General features: G+C 43.9%; 2 protein-coding genes across 2 annotated transcripts; one reads left to right on the top strand and one right to left on the bottom strand.

Annotated features, from left to right (window-relative positions):
* The first annotated feature begins 13,268 nt into the window (after positions 1-13,268).
* Positions 13,269-16,871, top strand: LOC127298803 (auxin-responsive protein IAA30). Its single transcript, XM_051328659.2, has 5 exons — positions 13,269-13,766; positions 15,035-15,231; positions 15,911-16,043; positions 16,197-16,258; positions 16,393-16,871. The coding sequence occupies exons 1-5, from the start codon at positions 13,432-13,434 to the stop codon at positions 16,428-16,430; spliced, it is 765 nt and encodes a 254-aa protein (XP_051184619.1). The 5' UTR covers positions 13,269-13,431; the 3' UTR covers positions 16,431-16,871.
* A 3,841-nt stretch (positions 16,872-20,712) lies between these two features.
* LOC127298804 (uncharacterized) lies at positions 20,713-24,858 on the bottom strand. The gene is made up of 8 exons (XM_051328660.2): positions 23,786-24,858; positions 23,164-23,248; positions 21,982-22,078; positions 21,834-21,897; positions 21,695-21,751; positions 21,555-21,592; positions 21,378-21,459; positions 20,713-21,202 (listed from the first exon to the last, which is right to left on the bottom strand). Exons 1-8 carry the CDS (start codon positions 24,782-24,784, stop codon positions 21,113-21,115), a joined length of 1,512 nt encoding a protein of 503 aa, XP_051184620.1. The 5' UTR covers positions 24,785-24,858; the 3' UTR covers positions 20,713-21,112.
* Between the last annotated feature and the right edge of the window lie 2,445 nt (positions 24,859-27,303).

The following is a 27,303-nucleotide window of genomic DNA, read 5'->3' as shown; positions in this document are numbered from 1 at the left end:
AGGGGCGTCACACAAAAGGGATAGATTGGTGAAATAGTTTCGCCGGAGGGTCAGTCTGTGCTTTTCTTTAACTTTTAGGTTATTTTTGTGCAAATCGCCGGAAAAGGGGGAATTCGAAGGTAGCGTAGAGATCGATGGAACCCAGGGAGCTTGCCGTACAATAATGCAAGAACTCCGTACTATCATTTCCCTTTTGTTGCAACATTTATGTTTACGACGTGCGCTCGGAGTAGGTACTCCGTGCAGTGCATCTTCTGTCGTCGCGTGTTTACAGGAAACATGGGTGCATGCATGAGCACAGATCGCGCGCGCCTAACCCTGCATGGATGCCGTGGAGCAGGGTAACACGGATTCAATCACGTACAGAAGCCAGATTATACTAAGTAAGTGGATATGTGTGTACTCTAATTACCTCGATCACACGCACACACACACACTCGAATGATCCGTATGGTTCGTCGTACCTGGCTAGCTAACCTTAGATCTGTAAAGTCAGGCAGCTAGCACTAATAATTAATCAAGCAGACATGCATTCTGCAGGAATGTACGCATGTACGTACGAACCTACGTACCCTCCTTGTATTGGCTAAGGAGACGAACAACAATGTAGTCCCAATAGTGACTAGTTCCTCCGTTCCAAATTAGATGGCGCCATAGTTTTGTTTAGAATTGCACGTATCAACATACTAAATCTTTTACTGCATCTAGATGTATGCGTATCTAGAAAAATCAGTGACAAGTAATTTGACCTAGAGGGAGTACTTTTTTATGAAGACAACATAGTACTATCAAGAAGATATTCAACTGCAAAAACATAATAACTAAAGCAACTCTAGACATCAAGGATGCACAGAGCCGAAAAATAAAAGGAAAACCCTACCGAAGTTATCAGAGACTCGCTGCAGCAATTCCACCAACGGTAGCTACGACATCTCGACTCCAGAAAAACTTCTACAAAATAACGCATCTCCATGAAGGTAATTGCGCACAAAGTGATGTTCTTGTCCGACCTAACCAGCATGGCCTGAAGAAGGTCTAGTCTCTAAACAATGTCTTCAACAAGCAAATGACTAAGAGTCATCATTGCCAGATAATTACTTAAGGTTAGACCATATATTGTGATCCTGAAACCGAGAAGCGAAGCTCAAAGAGAACCGCCAAGAATGAAGCTAGAGACATGATTATTACCACCCCGACTTATCGAGAGCACTATTGCAAAACACGGATCGACAAAGAGTACTTCGACGATATTTGCTTACAGCACGTACGTAACCCATGGATATAACATTCCGAGTCTGAAACTGCTCTATGCCTAGATTGTGCACGGATAAATTTGGCTCGATCGACTGGCGGCTTGGTGTCGCATAATTGACGACCTTTCAGATCTGCAGATCCATACGTGTAATGAGCACGAGCTGGCAAGAAAGGTACAGGTGTTGGCCGGAAGGATCGAACGAGTTGTCAGATTTAGTTTTTGCTCCACGAAATATGGGCGCTTCATGGGGACCGGAGAAACCCATGCATGCATTTGCAACCCTGGTTCCGGGATGAAGTCAGCGGACAGGGTGGCGTATAGCTGTGCTGAGAGAGATGGCCGTCGTCGATCTATGGCAGATGCATGCATATATACATCAATTAACATGGAATGGAGGAAGCAGTATACATATGTACACACATGGGCTCTCCGATCGACCCCTCCCTCTAAAATATGACACTACGGGAGAGCACAGATCTGCCGACGGCCACCGTGTGTGCCGACGGCCAAATATCGGGGCCGTCAGCACAGAAGCCTCCGGACCGCGGCGATAAGGATGGCCGTCGGTACAAGCCGGTTGTGCCGACGGTCAGTTCTGGCCGTAGGCACAGGACTAGTCTGGCCGTCGGCACAACATTTTTTTTCTTTTTTTTTTTACTACAGACCTGTGCCGACGGTTATACCGTCGGCATAGTTTTTTTCTATTTCTGCACGACAATCTTCAAAAAAAGCATAACTAAATAATTCTAATTGAGAAAAATAAGTATAATATATCAAATTTTGCAGAAAAACAAGATCTATCATAGAAAAATATAAAAAATGTAATATTTCAAATACCTAAACAAATCTTCTTAGAAATGAGCTATAATGTTCGAGGTTTCATGGCTTTCACACACGCCAAAAATGAAAAAAATTGTCGCTCGTGGGTCGGATTAGAAATCCGCGTCCGGGGTCTTGCTTCCCATCCTAGGGTCCACACACGTGCCAAATATGATCTCGTTTCGGCAAACTATGCCATGCCGAGGCTATTTCCCACCCCATTTCCCCTGAAATCCATAGAACTCCGGATGTGATAGCCCTTTTCGTGAAGGGTTTTTTAAAATAATTGCCGTATCTTTGTTCAAAAAAAAAAAAAATTGCCGTATCCCAGTTTTAACAAATGGAATAGTTACTATGACATATAAAATGACGGCACGCGGCTCCGTGTGATTTTTTTAACTTCGTTTAAATTGTCATCTGGCCAAAACAAGACCCCCGAGACATACGGTATCGCCATACCGGGCGTGCGGGTGCACCCATTCGCGAATAAACTAAACGGACAAAAATTAGCACATATAGTGATGCGTCGTTGAACTAAAAACAATTTTTTCGGAATTTCTGGAGCGACGGATAGTTCACCCCTAGTTCAAATCCGGTCAGTTTCCAGCGGATTCGGCGGGACACCGCCGGAAGCCGCATGGGTTCCCAAAAAGCTAACGCGTGCATATGTCATGTGATAGGTGGTGCGTAGGTGGTCTACTATCATCGCACGAAGGTTTATTGTCATACTAAAATGCGCCCCATGTAGCTGTTTCACAAATAAAACCGTTTGGGCACGCTAAAAATGAAAATATGGCCGTCTGTGGGTTGGATTAGAAATGCGCGTCCGGGTCTTGCTTTCCATCCAAGGGTCCACACACGTGTCAAATATGATCTCGTTTCGGTAAACTATGCCATGCAGAGGCCGTTTCCCACCTTATTTCCCCTGAGATCCATAGAACTCCAGACGTGATAGCCCTTTTCGTGAAGGGTTTTTCAAAATAATTGTCGTATCCCAGTTTTAACAAACGGAATAGTTACTATGACATATAAAATGACGTCACGCGGCTCCGTGGGATTTTTTGACTTCGTTCAAATTGCCATCTGGCCAAAACAGGACCCCCGAGACATGCGGTATCGCCGTACCCGGCGTGCGGGTGCACCCATTCGCGAACAAACTAAACGGACAAAAATTAGCACATATAGTGATGCGTCGTTGAACTAAAAACAATTTTTTCGGAATTTCTGGAGCGACGTATAGTTCACCCCTAGTTCAAATCCTGCCAGTTTCTAGCGGATTCGGCAGGAAACCGCCGGAAGCCGCATGGGTTCCCAAAAAGCTAACGCGTGCACATGTCATGTGATAGGTGGTGCGTAGGTGGTCTACTATCATCGCACGGATGTTTCACGTCATACTAAAATACGCCCCATGTAGCTGCTTCACAAATAAAAACTGTTTGGGCACGCTAAAAATGAAAAGATGGCTGTCCGTGGGTCGGATTAGAAATCCGCGTCCGGGGTCTTGCTTCCCATCCTAGGGTCCACACACATGCCAAATATGACCTTGTTTCGGCAAAATATGCCATGCCGAGGCCGTTTCCACCTCATTTTCGATAAAGTTAGTCAAATTTAAACTAGAGGTACTTGATCTAATGCTCATGATTTTTGGGTAAGTTAACTTTGTAGGTTCAAAAGATGATATGGATGTCATATTTGTATTCCTCTCATTTTTCTGATCAATTTAGACATATTATTTGCCAAATTCGCATTTACTGATATTATTTATTCCATATTAAATAAAAAGACAAAAAAATAAAATCATTTAATTGTTTTTTCAAATTCTATATTATTATTATTATTTATATATATTCATTGTTGTTTATTTAAGTAATTGTTTAGAATTCAAAAATATAGAGGTGTGACATCACGGTCAAAGGGTTAATACGATAGATATGGTAATATTAACATCAAGGTGTCATTTCTTTCATGGAAGCTCATCCGAAAAGAACCAAGAAGTTAAGCGTGCTAGGGCGGGAGTAGTGTGACCATGGGTGACCAACTGGGAAGTTTGACCACAAGTGCAATTTGAGCTAAGATTAAGTGTACTAAGTGTGATTGTGAAAGTTTAACAAGTAAAAAAAGTAGAAGAGGAAAAGTGAAAAAAATAAAAAAATAAATTTATTTATTTTTTAGTTTTTTTTTGAATATTTTTTCAAAAATAAATTTGAAAATTTTGAAATACTATGCCGACGGTAAAACCGTCGGCACAACAATCTGTACCGACGGCCAGTCTGTGCCGACGGTGATTGGCAGACCAGACGAACTATGCCGACGACAATACCGACGGTCACCGTCCAGCTGTGCCGACGGCCTTTCTGTCTTGTGCTGACGGCGGCCGTCGGCATACTCGATCTCTCCCGTAGTGTGAGTATACAACAATAATTATGTATTATTAACCGCTGTGCCGACGGCCTTCTGGGCTGTGCCGACGGCTGGCGGCCGTCGGCATACTCGATCTCTCCCGTAGTGTGAGTATACAACAATAATTATGTATTATTAACCGATTTATCCTCTAACCTTTATGGCTATCGATCCAATCAAGGTTTTGTATTGTTATTTTCTGGTACATTTCTACAAAAAATATGTGTCGTAGTTTATTGATTCAGATACAGCTTTCACTAATAATTTATTTATTTTCAATATATATGATTCATTTATCTCCAATAAGAATATACGGGTTATATGACACAAAATCAATATCACTACACCTAACAAAAGGATCCATCAAAAAAATACAATTGTAAGTACACTAGCACAATAGCCATCTGGGACGCCAGCTGCATTGTGTCGAATCTTCTAGAGAGAAAATTCATGTTTCATAGATACTCATATTACACAGTTACAAGTTATTTGGTTTTCTATCCACCAAATTTGTTAAGATATATAAGATATGGCCACTTCTAAACTATCTTTAATGATATTTGTTTCATTACACAATAATTTAAGTACACTATGAAGATCTATCTGTTGTGATTAATTTTCGCACACTTATAAATAAATTTTTGTTTTATGATACATTAAATATGTTTACGAAGATCTATCCAAAATAGTGTGGTTTATTTACGTGCAATTATGAAGATCTGCTAGTTGTGAACCTTTTACGCAGAACATTGATTTTTTATGTAAATAACTCAAAATCATGATTGTAAAATGAATTATAATTCATATATTCAAGCTGTCAACTTTTGGTTTCAACGCCAATGAGCAAAACAATGAAACAAGATTGTAGTAAACTAATGTATTTATGGACTAACAAGTAGAGCTCGGTTTAAAGAAACACCATGGTAACCAGCAAGCTTCAATTTTTAGGCATGGCCATAACTATACAGGAATCAAACTAAATGGTTTTAAAAGTTTTCTCTTGTTCAAGAGATATTCAAAATTTATTTAAGCTTATCCAGCGGAAGTACATACATCGGATGGGAGGACCCGTGGTTGGATGTTTAGTATTTGCGGGAATTTATAGTTTTGTTTACTCTGTGTTGTGCCTTTAGTAGGTAACAACTGATAATATAAATTCTTTGACAATGTAATAGGGATCATATTTACCATGTGCTTAATAAAAAAATTAGAAATTAGTTAAACAAAATTGCTAACCGTTGAATATATGAACACCCTTCAGCGTTCATAAATTAGTCTCAAACTTTCAAACTTTTTTTTCAGAAAATAGGTGGACGACTAGGAGAAATAAACCAAAGTTGTCGTAAAATATTTTACCTACACTGTCCTAGTGTGGTTACCATTTGGACATGCAATAGAAAATTAGCCCCGAATCGCATGGATGGTTTGGTTTCAAGATTTGAAAAATTATGGACATACAGTGAGTTGCAACTTACCCATACAAATTTTCATAAAATAATTCAACAATTTGCTATGTTTTAGCAAAATGATAAAGTAAATATTTAGAGTCTTTGATTTTAAGTTTCATAATTCTATTTGCTATGATGTCAAATTTGAAATAAGTTGTACACCTTTGGCAGACTTGTTCCACGGATCACGAAATGGTCCACGACTGGGTTATGAAATTACGCTCTATTTGGATTTACGTCTTCAAACATGACACAAACAATATCAAGGAGCAAGCCCATGCATGGTGGATGGACGCAAAAAAGGAATCTTGGAAACCTAGCTCCGCCTCGTTAGAAACACAACTCCGCCTCCGCCACCCCATATATAGGTTCGCTCCCTATGCTATGGCAGGCCTCGCCGATGTTGGGAGAGGTTGGAACCTGATTTATGCATGTGTGGCCATCTTCTTTTTGGCATCCACCGCAATGAAGATGGTATTGTCTACAATAAGTGACATGCCGCACTTCGTTCGATGATGAGTTCTCCTTCCTAACATCAATGGTGGTGTTGGGAGATTACAATTTTCTAGGTACAAGCCTCCAGATCTCGCTTTACCGGATCGATTTTGGATCTTTTCTTATGGTTGTTGTGAGGAGGATTGTCCTCGCACTATTTGTCGTGGCTGCTACGTCCTCGATAATGGTGATTTATATTCTCGGCTCTCCGGTGACGTTGACCAGGGTCTTCAATTATTTTCCATGACATACATGTGTTGGTACTATTGCCGATATGGATTGACTACTTAAATGGTTGTTCAAGTGCACGTGGCTTTGGTATTACGGCTCAAATTAAAATTATGGGAGAACCTTCGTTGACATGTACATGTCAAATTTTGCCTACCTTCAAAAAAGTACAAGATTATTTCATGAAAGAAGAAAAAGTTTGAAGACTTTGAAAATTTGGTCCTTTCCTTTAGACTTTACGTTGTGAAAGCTGAAGACGGCTCGTTTATCTCTATCATGTACTATTTATTACTATAAATATATATGGTGTTGATTTTCAAAATAAAATCTAGACGCAGTAAACTGAATTGCACCAATTTTTACATAGAAACAGACGACGTGAATTACACGGCTCGTGACATGCCACGTTTGTCTTACGTAAATACAACTCCGGGTCTCTGATTTAATCATACATATCCATTATAAATCTGATATTTCAAATAATTTTGCTGATTTCAACAAATAATTTGTATGATTTTGACTACTGCGGTGCCTCAAGGAGAACCTGCATGCATGTTTGTGTTAGTATATAACTGAATCAGGTAGTATTAAATATATGTTATATAAAATGTGTAGAGTAACGGTTTGTCAAAAGTTTGGTTTTTGACCATATGTCTTGCATTTTATAAGTACCGAGAACTCATTTCGTTAGTGATTACAAAACCTAAGGTCAATTCGTTAGGACCAAAAATGTTCATACCTCTTACGCATCAATAGTTTTATATGTACGAGAGAAAACAGAGAAAGAAAACGGGCATGCATTGGAGAAGAGAGAACAATAAATAAAAGAGAACTTATATTATCTAAAAAAATAAAAAAACGCTTAGGCGGTATAATCCATAATCTGAAGTAGACTGTAGTCCTACATTAACTTAACGGTAAAAGGCAGTGAAGTTTACATTGACGGGAAAACATGAACAATCATACAGAGTAGATAATGAGCTAGGGAGACAATCAAAATGTCATCAGAATTGATTGTAGCACTACGAGATAGACATGCAAGATGTTTAATGGCGTACATTTGAGTATGGCGCACGATATCGATATGGGAAGCCAGCCAGCCAGCATCACTGTAGCCCATCGAAGCGAGAGCATCCAAGAGGATTATCAGCACTCGCTTTTTTTCTTCCGTTCGCGGGAAAGCTAGGTCGTCGATATAGCTAGACAGTTAGCTAAGCAGTCGTTTTTTCCGTTTCTTGATAGCTAGTCGTTTGTGATCAAGAAAGGTCACATCAAACCCACACGTGTGGTGCCCCCTTGGTGGCTAGTTGGTGATCACTGATCGCTGATCCATCAGCTGACAGATGCATGCGTGCTAATTGTAGTTAATTAATCTGGCCAATTGGATGGCGACAGGCGACACCTAGAGCAGCTAGTTTCAAGACGAAGCTGAGTGCTCGCTACTAGTATCACTTGTTACCTTGATAATCCCGGGCCCACTATGCATGAGATTTGCTGGGGAGACGTACACCTGCGGGGTGCGCGCAGCATTTTGCGCGGGACGGGGAGACACACCGGCAGGCTCACGTGGGCGCCGTCCGTGGGCCCTACCTCGAACCTCGTCACGTGCCACACGCACCCGCACCGTCTCCCCCGAACTGTTCCCTGGCCCCACCGCCCGTGAGACGGCTTACGGAATGATTATGTCAAATCCGTGGAGACGTGTCGCACACACGCACGCACGCACACATGGCTAACTTTCTCATTTCAAGAGTGAAAAATGTTGCACGCACGCACACAAATGACACGAAGTAAGTGTCAAATCTCACATTTCATACTATCTGGTTTATAGCTACCCTCCGAACCATCCACTAGGGGTGTGTTTGGTTCGGGAACCAGAGGGAACGGAATGGAATGGTTCCATTCCGATGTCATGGGATGGTTCCGATCTTATGTTCGGTTTAGAAAAAAAAAATCAAGGAACGGATTGATTCCATTTTCTGTTCGGTTCTGGAATCGCGCAACAGACGGACCGGCCTAACCATGATTTTTTTTGTCCAAATCAAAATTAACACAGCCCTAAACATGTTTTTTTTGTGCAAATCAAATTATCAATTGGCAAAATCAACAAGTAAAGCCGCCGACGCGCGCGTGTGCTGGGCCGCCACCGCATGCGCTGGCCACCGCCTGGCGTGCCTCGCCACCCCGCGCGTGTGCCGCTCCGCCGGATGAGCTGGCGGCCACCAGCGTGCCTCGCCGCAGCGCGTGCTGACCGCCGAGCCTCATCGCTGCCGCGCGTGTGCCTGATCGGCGTCGGGCGTTCCTCGCCGCCGCGCAATTTTGAACTTGTCGACATGAATGCAATGAGATGAAACACGGCAGAACCAAGGCATCTCCAGCGGCCCGACCCATTTCTGACACTGACATCGGTCGGAGGCTGCCCCAGCGACCCGATACAAATTTATATTTCTGATAAAACTTCATGTTAACATAAGTAATTTACAAAGTGCGCTAAAATGGAATAAAAACTTAAATAAAATAGATAAAACCGTAGCTATTAGGGTTTCGCCATTGCCGCCTAGTCCTCCTTACTTAGGTCAATGAAGACTGAAGTTGCCATAGCCAGGGCCAATACGGTGCCAGAGGAGGTCATGCTGTTGCGCAAGAGCATGTGGCGGTGACATAGGCACTAATGCGGCAGGAGGTAGCGGCGCACCGCGCGTAGGAGTGATCGAATGTGTCACTGGCATGCCTTGCGCAGACTCCCGCATCTGGGTGGCAAGGCCATGCCACTTGCTAAGCTCACTGAGCTTGCTCTAGGCTATGGCCAACTCAATGGCCTCCTCCTATGTCAACTCTGGCAGATGGACATACGGGTTGATGATGGACAGATCAATCGGCCCACCACTGTTGCCCTCATTGTCTTCTTCCCCGGCATCGTCGTTGTCGAACAAACCACCCCATAACTCACGGTTAAGGTAGGACATGTTGCCTACATACCCCGCTCGGTGTCGTGGGTCAAACTCCAGCACGAAAGCGGGGTCATTACACATGTCAAGAGGGAGGATGAACCTGCAGCGGAGGATTCCATCACGTCGTGCTCGGCCCTCGCGCGGCATGGGAGCCACCGGCACCCGCCACGAGTTGAGCAGCCAACTTGAGAGCAGGTTGACGTTCGACCAAGGTATCGGGCAGCCCTTCTCGTAAAGTCGGCGGCCATATTCAACCGGGATGTAGCACCGGTTCCTTTCCTTCTTGCGGCCTCCCGTGTGATGAGCCCTCGTTATGGTCATTCTTTGTCTTCTAGAACGGCCAGGACTTGCCCATGGCGGCGCTCTGTGGTGTGTGGGCGAGGGGGTATGTCAATAGTTTAGGCGAAAATGGGGCGGTCGCTCGGCTTAAAGGGCAATGGCATGCACCTCGCCATGAATGTCTGGCGCTGAAGCCATGCGCCGCCCACCAACACTAGTGATCACAAGCCAAAGAGAGGGGCATTAACGTGGCCAGAAGGCCATACATAGCGGAAACACCCGGTAGCACATGTGCACAAAATGCTGGCAAGCGGGCACGAACACACGCGCGGTCACAGTCATGCCGATGCAATTCCATCCTAAATTTAGGTCTTGAATAGATCAACCTGGATAGGCTGATCAATTTACATCGACCGCGGGGCTGAAATTTAGCTCCCGGCTTGTTCCTATGGATATAACAAATTGCATTTGTCTCTTCGTGTCGGACCCTGAAGACAACATGAGACCTAGCAATTTTCCAGAGCCTGGACACACTGCAAGCAACCAAAAACTTCACAATGATCTAGTACCAAGAACAACGAATATCACATATTTAAATAAATGGGTTGAAATATAATTATATTGGAGACAATGGAGCCTACCAATAATAATGTGCTAGTTAGGACTACGAAAATTGTACTTTCCAATTTTTGATGGCTTGAAACTGTTCAGTAACAATTACAGAGTATTATTCTTGGAAGAAAAAAACAATTACAGAGTATGGAACATACGAACGGACCGATGGATGCCACTTCCGCCTGTTTTCCTGAACGTGGGCACCATCCCAAATATGGAGTATGAATGGAAATGGGCCAAGTTATATGCCGGCCCAGTTAAACTGGTACACGTGTTGACGGTAAGTCCGCCGCTGGTTGAAGATGCTCTTGGGTAGTTGGGTACCCATAAGTAATTGAGTTACCCGTCTGGAAGCGACCTAATTCGATGCGTCTTCGGCAGTCTGCATCATGTTAATAACGAGGTCTCGTCTGCCAAGCGGCCACCGTTCACCGCTGCTAATGAGAAATAAATATCGTTGCCAAGTTGTCGTGCCCCTCAACTGCCTCCGGTGAATAAAGAGGGGTACACGCTGGGCTGCCTCATCTCGTCCACACAAACCCCAGCCGTCACACAACCTCCACCGTAGCGCCTCCATGCTGGAGCAACTTCACCCTGCCGCTCGCCACCGCATGCGTCATCGTCGGCTTCACAGGAGGCGAGGTGCTTAGAGTTTATCATCCGCATCGACGAGGACCCCCTCGGCATCAAGCGGCTGCCGGACAAGTTCGTTGAGTTTGTTGACGGTGCCGAGCCAGCTGAGTTGCAGCTGCAGGATGCTAGATGTGGCTTTTGCAGGTGGCCTGTCGAGATCTTGTTCAACGGGCAGGGCGAGATGTACCTGCACACCATGTGGGACAAGTTCGCCCGCGCCCACAACATCGAGGCCGGTTGTCTGCTCACCTTCCTCTACGAAGGCGATTGTGAGATGATCGTCAAGGTGTTCGACAAGACATCCTGCCGTAGGACTACCACACCGACGAGTGAGGACACCGACGGCTAGTATTATTAGAGTGTTCTTTTTTTGGCAGCGAAGATGGCCACCGGTCAATTGAAGCCACTAGTGTAGATTTCTGGATTTTCTTCTGCAAATGCGGAGAAGACCGGACACAACAGCCGCCAGCGGGATTTTCCAGTTTAAGTGACTGAGTGTTTGAGAGTGTTCTTTCTTCGCAGCGAAAATACGAAACCCATGAGGTCAACACTAGTTAGATTTCCTCATTTTGCAATATTTCAACCATGTTTCAAAATTCAAACAATGTAGTATTTTCTATAATATTTATATGTATGGTTAAAATAAGAAAAAAGGTAAAATATTATTCGTCAAATCGCTGGGGCCACCTCAGTACGCGTGGTAAAAATAACTATTTTTTATGTCCACGAACGGACGCAAACTGATACGCGAGATTATTTTGGACGTTCGATTTCGGTGGAACCGATGAAGATGCCCTCAACAACGAACACGAAGAGGAGAGAAGAGCAATGATGAAGACAAAACTGTATAACAGCGGAGAAAAGTTTGTGCACAAGTAACATGTACGGAGCAGGCAGATAAACCCACCCGACAGCTGGGCCCACCAACCCTGGTGATCGTGCGTGGTCATTTTCGCGCGTGGGAGTCACACTCACACTCACACAGCGCATGTGGTTTTCTTGGCCCCCAGCTAGCTCGACTCGACTGCTTCTGCACCCCGACGTGACTCCGCCTTTTATTTCCCTTTCTCTCTTTTCATTTCAGGTGTCCCGTCATTCTAAAGAAAATGCAGGTGTCGCGTTAATTACATTTCTTACTTATTTTTGCTTTGGTTGTTTGAGATTTTATCGATGGCAATAGTTTTCAACACAATTTTTGCTAGTACTATGTAATATTCTCGTGGCATTATTACACTTGTACTTTGCTACCGCTCTATGCTCGATCGGCATCCGAGATGTTTGCTTTCAAGTTGACCTAAAAGGTATGATGAAAATTTAGTATTATGTCACCCTCAAGATTGATACGTAGTAATAAAGTTAAACTAAGTAAAGTTTGATTAAATTGTAAAAAAATCTATCAACAAATATGATATTTTATAGATACCATACGGAAATATATTTTACTATCTATCTAATGATATAGATTTTGTATTTTACATGTTAATGATTTTTTATAAAAATTAGTTAAACTTAAAATAGTTTAACTTTTTAAAAAAGATATAAGCCTTAAGTTTTTGGAACAAATATATTTGTTTCTCGCATAGTTCTGCAAAGTTTTGCGAAAAGAAAGCATATTCTTGTCCTAGTCCAAAAAATAGATGTGCTAAAAAAAATGCAATTTTGAACCGTCAAATTTGTTTATTTCACTCATGCCAAAAATAACATATCGTTTGTTTGCGGAACTTTGGTGACACAAGGAACATCATCTTTTTTCACTATCCTCTTGAGAGCCGTTTTGAATATTGGACCGAGACTGCATTTGACATCACAATGGTTTAATCTAGCTTGTTTAATTTATTTTGTTTAATCTAGCTTGTTTAATTTATTTTGTTGTTTGGCTTGTTTTTTATGGATTTCATACCTATTCTCCACTATAGATTAAAAAACGAGTTCATCCACTTTAGCAAACACAGAAACTGAGCCTAAGCCTTAACAAATATCCCTAAACAACATGGGGCTAAAGCCTAAACAAATAGCCCTAGAATAATGAAAAAATACTTGCAGGGTCGCAAAAGAGTCTGGCAATGCATTATGACGGCCCAATTATTCTGCACACCCACACCAACACCCTCGCTGCCATTATTATTTCTGCCACACTCCCTCCTCCTCCTCCTCCTCGCTATCTATTCCTTCTTCCCATCGCTCGCCTTCCACATCGCAACCCAACGTCCCAGCTTCTCAAACACAACCAAACCAAAAGAGCTAGCCAAGAAACCAAAGAAAGGCGACAAATTACCAAGCAGCAGTATCAGAAGAAGCTCGGGCAGCAATGGCAGCGGACCTGGCCTTCGAGGCGACCGAGCTCCGGCTCGGCCTGCCCGGCGGCGGTGGCGGCGAGGGAGGAGACCAGGCGAGGGGCGGCAAGAGGGTTTTCGCCGAGACCATCGACCTGAAGCTGAAGCTGGAGCCGGCCGGCGAGCAGGCGGCGCCACAGGAGGATCGCCAGGCGGCCGACGTGGTCGCGGCCGCGGCGGTGGTGAAGGAGGAGCAGGTGGAGGTGGCGGTTGCGGACGCCGGCGGGAAGATGAAGCGGTCGCCCAGCCAGAGCAGCGTCATCACCGCCGCCGCCATGCCCGACCCCGCCGAGAAGCCGCGCGCACCCAAGTACGTGTCCATCTCTCTGCTCTGATGTGCTCTCTTCATGCATGTGCAGGTGTAGCTCATCTTCCTCGTGTAAACCTCTTGCTATCTTGTTAACTGATCACGCGCGAGCTTTCACAAAATTTCAGCCTAGCTTCGTGATTACTAGCTTTTGCAAGCAAAACCATCATGATTAATCCGCTAGCTCGACGAAGAACGGCCATGCACTTGGTAGCGGTACTCTGCTGTTCTTGCCATGATCGGCCTAGTTCGTACTGCTGTTTACACGAAGAAGATCATCAGATCGGTGGTCACTGATCATGATGGACATATTTTCCTGGAGAGAGAGAGATGCACGACGGGTGAGATCTATGGAGAGATTCACACCCATCATCATCATCGGCAGAGAGACAGGGGCACGTTACGTGTGGGGGCAGTGGGAGACATCGCCTAGTGCCGACACCATAAAAGAAACCCACACACACAGCACAGCACTGCACTGGAGACTGGACTGCTGCCCCTCTCCATCTCTCTCTTGCATAGCACAGTTTACTTTCTTTGTCCACGTCGCCATCATTTCCATACTACCATCACTGACTAGTATCCTGACGCTACAATGCAAATACTAGTGGAAAAGATACTTAATAATACTGCCCATACTGACCCTTCTCGGCCATGCAGGGGGAATATGGGCATGGCCCTACTGCTATCTTGGGTTCGTCTAGATCTATCTGCCCCCTTGTCTTGATCTCCGGCTCTTATCTCCTTTTTTGTGAATCACGCTCAAACTTGCATTCTGTGCCACTTTGTCTTTAAGCATGAAGAAAAAGATGGGTGAAAAATAGTTACTATGGGTGTATTTTTAGTTATAGTGTGTTATGGAGTGAAAAATGACTTGTTCAATGCATATACACATACTATACCATGCAGATAGCTAACTCTGCTTACAACTTTGAATGGATGGAAAAATAAAAGGAGAAAGGTGGGTTGCTAAGTTGGAAGAGAAGATAAATGCATGTGTGGCACCGCACAAATTTGTTTGCCTTTTCCATGATTTGATGCCACTCCCCGGCGTGTCTCATGGACCACTTCCATCCACATGTATTCTATACATTACAAATATTTCTCCTACATTTTTTACAAACTAAATTATAAAAATGGAGGAATTAAACTAGTTTCAATTGTTTCTTAACTTGATGGGGTCAAGAAGAGTCTGCACGCCTAAATTTGTGATGGAAGTATACTTAAGCGAAGGTTTAATCAGATCACTGATTAACTTGGTGGTTTATCAGGGCACAAGTGGTTGGGTGGCCGCCGGTCAGGTCGTTCCGGAAGAACATCCTGGCGGAGAAGTCGTCGCCGGCCGCGGCGTTCGTCAAGGTAAGCATGGACGGCGCACCGTACCTGCGCAAGGTGGACCTCAACATGTACAAGACCTACCAGGACCTCTCCAAGGCGCTCGAGAAGATGTTCAGCTCCTTCACCATCGGTATGCATGCATTTACCAAACTGTAGTGAATCTACCCTGTAAATTACTTAATGGGCAGAACTAAGGCCATCCTTCTTTTTTTAAGATTGCTATCCAGCTAGCTTTAGTTTTTGTGAACTTTGCTGCAAAACAAATTATAACCTATAAAGTTACTGGCTATTTGGTACATGCGCGCATGACTTTTGCATTTATGATTGCATTTCCGTTTGCATGTGTGGTGGTGGTCACCATGTGGTTTTGCCAGGGGTGCATGATTTGCAACGATCCTTGGTAGGTGTCTTGCCTGTCCTGTCTCTGGCATAATGCCTTTGTCTCCCTACCGTATGCACTCACAGCTATCTCATGATCATGGCATCGGCTCAGCTAGCTAGCTTAGGTTCCTTCATGATTAGCATGTGTTGTTCTAACTCAATACCCAATAATCAACCCAACATGTTGGAGCGTGCATCTTAAAAAACATGCATATACTCAGCAACAACCAACAATTATTTTCTAAAAAGCAATATTTTTTCCTATTGTGGTGATTGTTTTTCGCTTGTTGAATTGATACTGAACTTTGTTCAGACACTTTCCATCGTTAGCTTGATAACAACAGCTCTGAACTAACACTATACTTTCCATCGGCAATTGTTACTTATATTCTAGAATGAGATTTTAATCCCAATTGTTTGTCAAACAGGAAACTGTGGATCTCAAGGGATGAACGGCATGAACGAGAGCAAGCTGATGGATCTGCTCAACGGATCTGAGTACGTCCCGACGTACGAGGACAAGGATGGTGACTGGATGCTTGTCGGTGATGTCCCGTGGGAGTGAGTGAAGCAAGCTTAATTCTCCTTATGCATAATTCTCTATTTCTGCAATTTATTTCAGTCACCTGAAGTACTACCCTGAACCTTTGACAACCGTTCATCGAATGTTTTGTATAACTTCTCATCATTTTACGTGGAAATGACTTATTTCAGAATGTTCGTCGAGTCATGCAAGCGCCTCCGGATAATGAAAGGATCAGAAGCTATTGGCCTTGGTTAGTTAGATTTCTCATAAGTTTCAGATCAGCAGATAAAATGTTTTTTCTCTGGAGGTTTGGTCAAGTTTCAGGCCTTTGTTCTGATTGTTGCTAACAAATTGCACGACCCATTTTGTTTTGAAATTTTTCAGCACCAAGGGCGATGGAGAAGTGCAAGAACAGAAGCTGAGGAGAGCATGAACTGAATGAGATGCAAGAATCAAAATATATATGACTTTGCTTGCTCATCCCTGTATCATATCCCCTATCCTAAGTCTGTATCTTCTGATCAGTGAAGTCATTTTGGTTTGTGATATTTTCTGGTCCGGTCAGTCAGTCTCAAGTCTCATCTTGTCATATACATAAGAAAGAAGAAGCCAAGAACAAGTGTGTTGTATCTCTACCTGTCTGTGACATAACTGTCTCTCTTTTTGTTTTGCTCTATCTGTTCATCCTTTTTTTTCTTCTTCTTCTTCTTCTTCTTATGTCTCTTCTTGGCGCAAAATGCAAAGGCACCTTATTAATTTTCCCCGTTGCAGTTTGTCCAGCAAAAGTTGTTTAATTATCATCATGGTGTATCAACAGAACAAATATTTACTCTAAGGTGTTAAATGTTAATTGTATTGTATTATGAGTTTGCATGGTGCTTCCCTTGTTTTGAAATATTTTATTTTGATAATGAAAGGATCAGAAGCGCATTGTTTCAAAAGAGCATTCAGTAATAGAGATGCTTTGTTCTGTGATGCATTGTGGACATATAAACAATGTGTCAACCGGGATGTCTATATTTTATATGTGGAGGATGAGCCAACTGGGAGAGATAGACAGAAGCATGCCATGTGCACACACTGATTTTATATGCCAATCACCAGCTCTCACTACTATTATGAGGCATCACACTTTGATGCATCTTTTGCTGGCATGTACTATTATACATGCCATTGTTTGGTATATTGTGCCCTATGTCATGATAAAGGGTGCAAGGTTGGACAAAGTTGAGTTGTCCTTTCCCTGTTTTCTAGTGAGGGGAGAGAGAGAAGCCCAACAAAAGAAAAACATGAAGTGCTGGAAGGTGTTGCCATGATTTTTGGGAACTTTCAGCTGTACCTTCCTAGCAATGAGTATCTTCTCCCAACTAAAGGTGCTTTTGCATGTTAGATTAAGCAAAACATATTTCCCTTTGGAGATCATGTCCCCTTATAATGATGGCAGCTTTGAGTCTTTCAAGTGCCACTGCCCATCTCTGAAGATGATCTTGCGTTGCTTCTACCTAGAGATTGTTCAGTAAAAAGAGGCCACTAGGATATTATTTCCTACCATCCATGGATCATCTTTTGAGTAAATAGATAATTTGTCTCTTAAGGTTGCAGCATAAGAAACATGTAGCATATCAAAGCATGAACCGCTTCCACACGAACAATCAAAACTTGTTGAGTAAAACCACTTTAGACCGAATGTTTACAGATTCGGAACAACACAAATATGAGCATAAAAATATCTCTAAAAATAAACCAAAATATCAGATAAATGCTTGAAGAGTGTCTCTTACTAATAGAATGCACAGAAAAATGACAATTATTGCTCAACTGTGCAGCCATGGATCATGTTTTGATTTATTAGATAACTCGTCTCTTAGGGTTAGAACACACAGGCTGTTGCATCCATCAACAGTTCACCATCAACGCATGAAACAAAATATCAGATTCGTAAACCAGAACCATTTATAAACTGAAGTTTTTTTGGATTTGGATTTGGATCTGCACAAACAGGAATATTAGAAAAACATTTATTTATTCATTGAATACTTGAAGATAGTCACTTATTAAGGCAATCGTCGACAACAAATTCATGGAGCTCTAAAGAGAATTTCTGATGGAGGAATACCTTATTATATGCACACAATGGCAACATGTGGAAGCATGCAATTACATTATATGCACAATAATCGCTAAAATGTTTTATCGAAAATTCTTGAAGGGTATTAGTGAGTAATTCCTCAAGAACAAACTGATGGAGGAATAGCTTATTATTCGCACAGTATCGTCAGGAATGGAAACGGGCAATTAGCTTATTATATGCACAAAAATCAGCATAGGAAAAAATTATTAGTACCAAAAATCTAAATTGCCATCTGAAACATGTTGTAGCTTGAGAAGTCCCCACTGACAGCAGCTTTTCTTGAATCTGTAATAAGTTCCGCATTCGGCTGGTCATTGTATGAAAACTGATTCATAAGACAACTTTTGAGAGAGCAGGGCGATGCCGTGTTTAGGAATGAAAATAAAGGTTTAGAGGCTGCATTTTTTCGACAAAGAAGTATATTAATATCGCGAAGATACCAATTACAACGAACTATTCTAAGACATTACGAATGCATACAACCCTACTACAAAAAGAAGAAGAAAACAAAAGATCCCGCTACAGTTATCAAAACCTTGTACCTGCAATACAAACCACTGCCAAGACAGCATCCGGAGTCCACGCTCTCATAACAATGCCTTCAACAAGGTAATTGCCAGGCATAACCAATTAAGGCTAGATCTTGGATTTTGTCCCTGGAGTAAGTCCGCTCTCTCGAAACAATATCTTCAACAAATCCATTGACAAGCGCAACAAATTAAGGCCAGACCTTGGATTTTCACCCTAAAAGATAAGACTATGTACTCCTCCTATACTGTCGATCCCGCTTGCCGATGCTGCTGCTGCAAGACAAGAAACACCAAGCAAAGTCCTATTCATCATGAGGACTTAGTCCGCCATTACTAGACATCGAACCTCAGCAGCCATAACATTCTCCACCACTATCTTCTCCATGGAAATCAAAAACCGGCATGTCCCATGATGGCAACAGATAGCGAAGCATTGTGTTACTCCCTCCTGAAGCCGCACAACCAAAAATATGGGTGCGCACGACGGAAGCTCATCCGATCCAGCAATCTACATACATCAGGCGCCTAAAGGAGATCGCCGGTCGAGCCTTTCGGAACTCTTCACCGGCAAGATCAATGAGGGCTAGCATCGAGCAAAATATTGTCTTGGCACGAGAAGAACCCAAGGACCACCTTCTTTATCAGGCAGATCGGCAATGCCCCACACCGCCGCCCGTCGGCTCCTAACAGCAGCCCGAAGATCTTAGCAGGCACTTCCACGACCACCCGTACCATGCGGAGATGAGGGGCTAAGTCGTACCGAGTCCCCCGAACTAGGCATCGTGCCGCCCTTGCAGCCACAACGATCGTCAAGGTCGCCAAAGAAGTCTAGGGCCGCCGCACCGGCGTCCATCTCTGTCGAAAATGAGTCGCGTTGTCCCGGGCCGCCGCGAAGCTATAGCTAAAGATCCCACCATGCGAGGAGGAGGAGGTGGCCCTCGCCACCGCCAGACCACACTCGGAGATGAGATCCTGCCACCACCATCTGCCGGTAGGGGCTTTGCCTGCTGGCTTCCTCCGGCGGCTGTGGGGAGGAGGGATGGGGAGCGGCGGCTAGGGTTTTGTCGGAGCCGCCCCCTCAGAGTGAAGCGAGCCAGCGTCATCCTGTTCCTTGATGATCTATTAAAAAAATTGTTAAAACAGAGATTACATATGATTAACCGAAAACCACCCTACAAAATTGCTACTTTATGTAGGTTATCACACATTACAACAGCACAATCAAATATTACCAGTTTACCACCGTTGCAGAACGGAGGTAGTATAATCCAACAAAAATTGTTTGTAACATAGGTTCTCTTGCTTGGAAAAACATAAGATAGGGAATGGGAGTAGTGTTTTGGAACATGGGAGATTTATGCTCCCTCTATTTTGAAATGCATCTTACACATATTTTGAATTTCAAAAAAAATTGAAACCAAAAATTCGCATGTAAATCTTCTCGTGCTACACGCTTACAAAGTTGTTTCATAAAAAATCGACTTATCATGTGATATGTGTAAAAAAGATAAAACTCAGTGCTAAAAATAATGCTTTTCACAAGATAAGTTTTCTCTTTTTTATATAGACCACAAAAAATATTGGTTTTTCGTGAAACTTGACAAACAAACATATATTATGAAGATGTACATGTAAAAAAATTTATTAAATTTTTTCAACATTTCGAAATATGATTTTTTGGTAGAGAGTGCATACGCACCCGGGAGCCGAATTGAATTTCCGAGAATTGAAGCGTGATGTGGAGACTAAGGAGGTGGAACAAGAACTGACGGTAGACATGGCGCATGTATTGCTACTTTTTCTGTAGGACACATTAAGGCAACGATCAATTTGTTATTGCTGAGCAGTTAGCACACAATCAGAAATTGGCCAGAGGGGTAACAGCAACAAAGTCGTTCTGTCTGCTGAGCATAATTAAAATGGTATCGAGACTGTCACCGTAACTGGAGCTGGCAACAGAGGATAACATACCATCCTCTCCACTGTCTTCTCTCTGCAATGAAGGAAGAAAGCTTTTTTTTTTCTTTCTGAGATGATACAAGATACGTTCAAGCGTTTCTTTCTCTTCCATTAATCATGGGGAAACCATACAAAACAACCAGAGAGAAAATCCTGTTATAAGAAGGCCAAGATGAGTTCTTTTTGTTCTCTAGAATTTGCTATGAGGTAATAACAATACCATCTTTTCAAAACTGGTGTAGAGTAACTAATGGTTATCCGAAGCTACATAACAGGCTGGAATGCCAGTTTTGGCCACAAGTTGGGAAACACAGCCAACCTGCATATTCTGAGAAGCCAGCATTTGTTCGCAGATAGCTGCTAGTTTACAAGACAATGCCCGAATGAATACACATCGATCATGAATCCATGATAATCCAGGCCCCTACGACATCCATCCATGGAGACCAGGTAAACTGTTACAGGAAGATGATGTGATCCACAGTCACAACGCAGCGATAATTTCCTTGGTCCTGCCTTGAGCCTTTTCCTTCTCTTCAGGCCCATCCAGGTCCCCGATGTTGTCATGGTACTCCTGCAGTGGAATCAAACATCAAGCTAATAAACACTCGATAACATTACCAGTTGAAAACTAAAGACTCTGGGACCCGAAGACAAAAATGGTGTGTAAACCATTCACGCCAAGTCTCATCAGAAAGTACTTAACAACAAGAGGAGCAAAAGCTTCGAAAAAGAAAGGGATAACATGCCTGGAGTATATCCTTGACATCATCCTTTGTCAGCTTGTTTTGTCTAAGAAGCAACTCTATTCTTGTCCTCATCTGTGAATTCCTGAAAATAGAGTGGAAGGGAGGAAAAACATGAACATCTCCAGGCTCTGTACAGGGCACAATACCAGGGGGAAGAAAGACTGGAGGTCTACTTACCCAGAGAGCCAGATATGCCCAAGAATAAGCGCAACTAGCTGAAACACCAAAACACTTGTTTCAGACACTTGGTGGAGTAAACAGTAATCACCCGAGATAGACTGATCACAAATAGAACTGCCGTGTCACTACGGTAATACCTGAAGTGTGTAAAGCCCAGCTTCAAGTTTCCGGTTGTACCGCTCGTCATCATCCATCTGAGGGAACAAGAGCATTCTTTTAGCAATAAACTATTTGTTCAAATTTGGCATGAGAGTAGCAAAAATAGAATAAGCACACCTCCAGATCGTCCAAGTCAAGACTTTCGAACCTTTCAGTCTCAGCTTTCACTCTGTCTGAATACCTGCACGGTGTAAGCAGACCAAGCAATCAGTAAATAACAAGGAAATGAAAGCAAGACCCTGAGTTCTCTTGAAACTAGATATACCGTGTGTATAGCTCCATCAGACGGTCTATCTTTTCACATTCATTCTCAACAAACTTTCCTAGTAACCTGATCCTTCGTGAACCTTTTGTAATACCACCTAACAGAAATGGAAAACAAATCAACCATGAGGAAATCCTTACAATAAGAAGATGGGGATGCCATGCACTTAAATGCTGAACTGTTTGTCCTTGTTAAGCGGTTACTGTTGCAGAACCAACAAACCTATCAACATGGAAAACAAGGATTCATCTGGTTGTCAGGATCTATGCTTATTCGTGATCCTGGGAAAATAGGTGTGCTCAAATTTCAATGCCAGTTTATTCAGAGCTGCTAGAACTCAAGCCGGATAAACTGGGGCACATCTGTCCAAATTCTCTATAGGATGTACTTAACTTAACTATATCATGAACTGATAATAAGAAGAAAATTTCTTTAATGAACTTCTCACTTATGGATGATGGATTATATTGACACAGAAGTGGAGTGGTCACAGGCCAGAATACCTCGACAGTCGACTGATACTCTGACAATTTGATTAGTTGATTAAAGAAGAAACAGGGCATTGGTTCATGTTGTTAATTTTTGTACACCAAATTCTCTTTTGGTTTGCTGCTGTTGGTTGTGGGTCTAAGGCCTGGTTTTGGTCTCTTCAAGTTTTCAGTCTGTTAGGCTCATAGGCTGTGTGCAGGTTCCTGTAGAAACTTGAAAACTACCAAGGTAACCTACTTTCATTGGTAAATTTTGTTTTGGTAGTGTGGAAACAATGAATTACAGGATTTGGCATCGTGTTGTGAAAATAGAGGTCATAGTAAAACAGTACGAGGATACATTGAATCTAACTAATCAAACAGGATTTGGCATGGAGTGGAAACCAAAAACCTCTCGGAAGCATTGTAGATAATTTACGTAGCATCTTGGAAATGTAAATTTCAAATTCACACATACTAGAATTTAGGATTAAATCAGTTATGTAATTAAGCAGTGTTTCTAATCAAGTAAAAGTGTCTAGAGAAGATAAGGTTTCAATAACTTTCTAGGAAAACAGTTTAACAGAAAAGTCTGTGAATCGCTAATGACTCATAAGCAGATTTATAGAAATAAGTACTTTTGCTTATCCTCTGGTGCAGGTTCATATGCAATCCAGAGCAACAATACAACTGATATTGGAATAGACTTTCTTACCAAACAAGGAAGCAATAAGTGAAATGATGCGTTCTTCTAGATCCTCCTGATAACTCTCACTTTTGTTTTTCTTGTTGACAGGAATCTGAAAACCCATATTTGAGAAGAAATTAGCATGCTTGCAACTACATCAGAAATTGGACTCAAGTTAAGGAATGGAGCCTCACCAACTAGATAAGCTCCAGCCTTACCAACTAGGTTATCAGTCAATTTTCATATAACTAATTCCATTACATTGTATTTTCCAAAGAGAAGGTTATTTTTGTTACTGTGAACACCATGAAGCAACATAACAGCCATCCATTGTCTGAAACAACAAATATTTACCGACCATAGGTTTGCCTAAATCAACATGTATACAATTTTGAGCCAAGCTTGATTGAAAATTCTAGTGCCAGTCAATCAATATATGAACTTTCAACTACTTACATCCATCCATCTATTTTCAGTTCAAACTACAATGGACCTAGCAGCAGTTCATGAACATATGAAATTCCAGCACCAGTTAATCAATGCATGAGCTTGGAATTGCTTCCATCTATCAATTTTCAGCTAAAAATTGACCAGTGGGTGACAATGAACATATGAAATTCCAAGAAGCGAAGGAGCAGTTGTCACTTGCCTTACCCATGAACGCTGCAAAAGCGGTCTTAAGCCCGAGTACATCGACAAAGCGCTCGCAAGCCGGTGGGAACCTGGTCATTGCAAAATCCAGAGCCCGGATGGCGGAGCTGTAGGCGGACTTCTTCTGCTTCATGATGATGATCATGAGCTCCACGCCCTCGGCCTTGACAAACCTCTCCTTATTCTCCAAGGGCATGAGCACACAGCAGAGGCAGTCGAATAGGTTCTCGAGCATCTCCTCCTCGTCGGTGGTCCTTGGGTCCCTGGACTTGTACATTGCGACGGCCTGCAGCAGGCCGTCGACCCCGTTCATCTGGCCGAGGCGCTTCTGGTTGGCGGGGCTGCTCTGCAGGAGGATGGCGAGGATCTCGGACGCGTACTGCTTGTTGGCCTCGAAGTCGCGGGCCTTGACGCGCGCGAGGAGCCAGCGGAGGATCTTGGTGCGGTCGCAGACGAGGTCGGCGAGGTGCGGGCGGAGGTCGACGAGGTTCTCGAGGACGGCGAGGGAGTGGTGCACGGCCTCGGCCTCGTCGGGGTCGGCCTCGGAGAGGCGGGAGAGGTTGTGGACGAGGAGGTCGAGCGCGTTGGCGGCGACGAGCGCGTCGGCGAGGGCCTGGACCCCCGCGAGGTCGGAGGGGTCGTCGGAGTCGGTGAGGTCGGCGAGGAGGGACGCGGCGGCGGCGGCGAGGTCGGCGTTCTCATGGGTGAGGAGCGAGGAGAGGGAGGAGGCGAGGCCGAGCGGGACGAGGTCCGGGAAGAGCTCCGGCGCGCCGGCGAGGAGGCGGAGGCGGTCCGTCTCGGCGTGGAGCGCCAGCTCGGAGTCGGCGAAGCGGGACGGGTCGTCCGGGTGCTTCATCCGCGCCTCGAGGTTGTCCTTGAGCCGGCGCTCGAAGCCTATCAGCAACCGCTTGGCCGCCCGGAGGTCGAGCACGTCCAGGCCGTCGGGCGCCGGCTCCTCGTCCTGGTCCGCTCGCTTCCGCTTCTGCTCGGCGTCCATGGCGGCTGAACCCTAACCCTAGGCTGGGTCGGCTTGGCTCGAGGAAGAAGAAGATGAGTCTGAAATCAGAAGGGGCTTTGGGGGAGGTTACAGCGTTTGGATCTGCTTCTAGATTCGTGCTTTGGCTAATCTTGTTCTGTCATGTTTGAATTACAACCAAAATAGGGTTCCAAACCGTTGAGCATTTGAAAACTAACATGTGAAACTGCTTTATTTTATTTGAGTACTCCCTTCCATTTTATATTAGTTATCACCCATTTTATTATTATAAGTAATATAAATATAATATAAAATATAGGGTTTCACACTTCTGCGGGATGCGTCCATGGGACGGCGGACACCGAGGATTTGCACTCCTTTTTTGTTCAGCTAAAAGGCGCTGCAATCGGGATCAAGCTCAATATAGAGATGTAATTTTTTTATCCAAGTTCAGAGCGCATGATACGAAACTCCTACGTCCTACTTATCTGATCTTCTTAATGATGAATAGTTTACACAAGGAGCTAAGATCCCTCTTTCAACGTCTCCAATACAGCTTTTTTCTCCACCTTTTTCCAAGCCTAAACTTATCTACGGCTCGAGGACCTTATTTTATATCACAAGGGGTGGTACAAGGACCGCGCGCATGTCAACGAACAGCATTTTGAGAGTGGGTCTCGCTATGGGATGCCATCAATCTGTCTTGTCCTTCTATGGCAGACTGCGCCAGGGCGCCCTGGTGATCATGTTGGGTCGCTGAAGATCTCATAGAGATATGACGCCAGGTGGCTGACATGCACTCCCGGGACAGGTCAAGCGGCCCCGGCCGGGATCGCCTATCCCGGCGGGTGTCCCGTGATAGGTGAAAGTATAGAGATGGTAAACCTAGAGGGGGGATGAATAGGTTTCTACAGGTTTTAATTCTTTCTTTGCAATATTAGGCTTTGTGGAATATAAAGGTGAGCCTAATGCAAACTAGGTGAAGCAACCTATATGAAGATACAACTATCTCGAGCACGAAGGCTCTCTCAGGCAGTTAAATCACAAGTAAGGAGTTCGGTTAGAGATAACCGATAGCACGCGGAGACGAGGATGTATTCCCGTGTTCCCTTGCTTTGCAACAAGGTACGTCACGTTTGGAGGGGTGGAGGTCCCACGAAGGATTCCCCACGCCATGAAGGCTCACCCTATTCTCCGGAGCCTATCCCACGAAGGAATAGCTCACTCACTTGTGGTAGACTTTGAGGTAGCCTCCAAACCTTCACAATCTTGCCCGGAGCAAATCCATAGCCCGGATGCTTCCGGACTCCTCTTGCCCACCTAGGGTTTCCAAGGAACCCTAGGAAGCAAGCTTCTTGATGAATACAAGGGGGAATGAGATTTGGCTTGGTAGAACAGTAGATCGGGTCCTCCTCTAGTGATTCCCCGGAGGGATTTGAGTTTGGGTGGAGGAGGAGGTAGATCGGAGGCTTTTGGTGTTTCTAGAAATGAAGTAAGAGAGAGAGAGAGCTCAAGAACAACTTGTAATGTAGTGCCTAAGTGTTCTGAGGTAGGGGAAGGCCTATTTATAGTGTACTTCGAAAAATGGTCGTTGGTCACTTGCCACCTCAGCTTTCTTCTCGTCAAACCCGGTCAACCGAACCAGTGACCGGACTGTCCGGTCTGTCGTCCGGTCGGACCGGACCAGTGACCGGATGCTGGGCCAGATCCTCCTTTTCTTCGTCCAGGGGCTCCTCCGGTTGGCGCCCGGTCGACCGGACCGTACGCCGGACTCGCCGGTCTGGAGGCCGGCTGACCGGGCGGCAAACCGGATTCTTTCGCGCTGGTTTACGGCCGGTTAGCGCCAGTTGGCGCCGGTCGGCCGGACCGTGCGCCGGACCAGCCGGTCTGTGGCCCGGTCCAACCGGGTGACCGACCGGATTTCTTCTGTAGACCCCTTTTCGATTGTTGTTGAAGTGGGGGGTCTCCTTTAGCCTTCTTGTTCCTTTGATACACCATTTATGCCTCATTGCCTAATACCTGAGATAATCCTTATAAACGTATTAGGTCAAATACTCTAGCATGGTGTCATTGTTACCAAAATAATGGATAAGGGTAAAATACCCTTACAATCTCCCCCTTTTTGGTATACGATGACAAACCGAGCTAGAGTCACATATAGATATTATGATAAGCTCTAAACCTTGATTCCATATAAGATATTACGACAGCTCCCCCATAATGTGTGCACTTGGAGAATTTGCGTTTGAATGCAAAGTGCACCATATGTGTAACATGAGAAGCTCCCCCAATATCTTTAGGAAACAAGCATGGTATGGACAAGTATATCAAGATATATATAAGCATAAAACATGATTATCCTAATAGAGTGAATAAGCACACACATAGTCGTCCATACACGTCCATACACAAATTATTCAAAGTAGCAAATGATTCTCGAGAAATCGAAACAAATAAGCACAAGCCATATAAGATCCAAATAAAGCAACTCCCATGGCTTGTGACAATCAAGGATCCCCGTGGTCCTAGACTCTACTCTC

Source organism: Lolium perenne, chromosome 5, assembly GCF_019359855.2.
Source record: "Lolium perenne isolate Kyuss_39 chromosome 5, Kyuss_2.0, whole genome shotgun sequence".
NCBI classification, from domain to species: Eukaryota; Viridiplantae; Streptophyta; class Magnoliopsida; order Poales; family Poaceae; genus Lolium; species Lolium perenne.
This window is presented reverse-complemented; position numbering and strand designations above follow the sequence as displayed.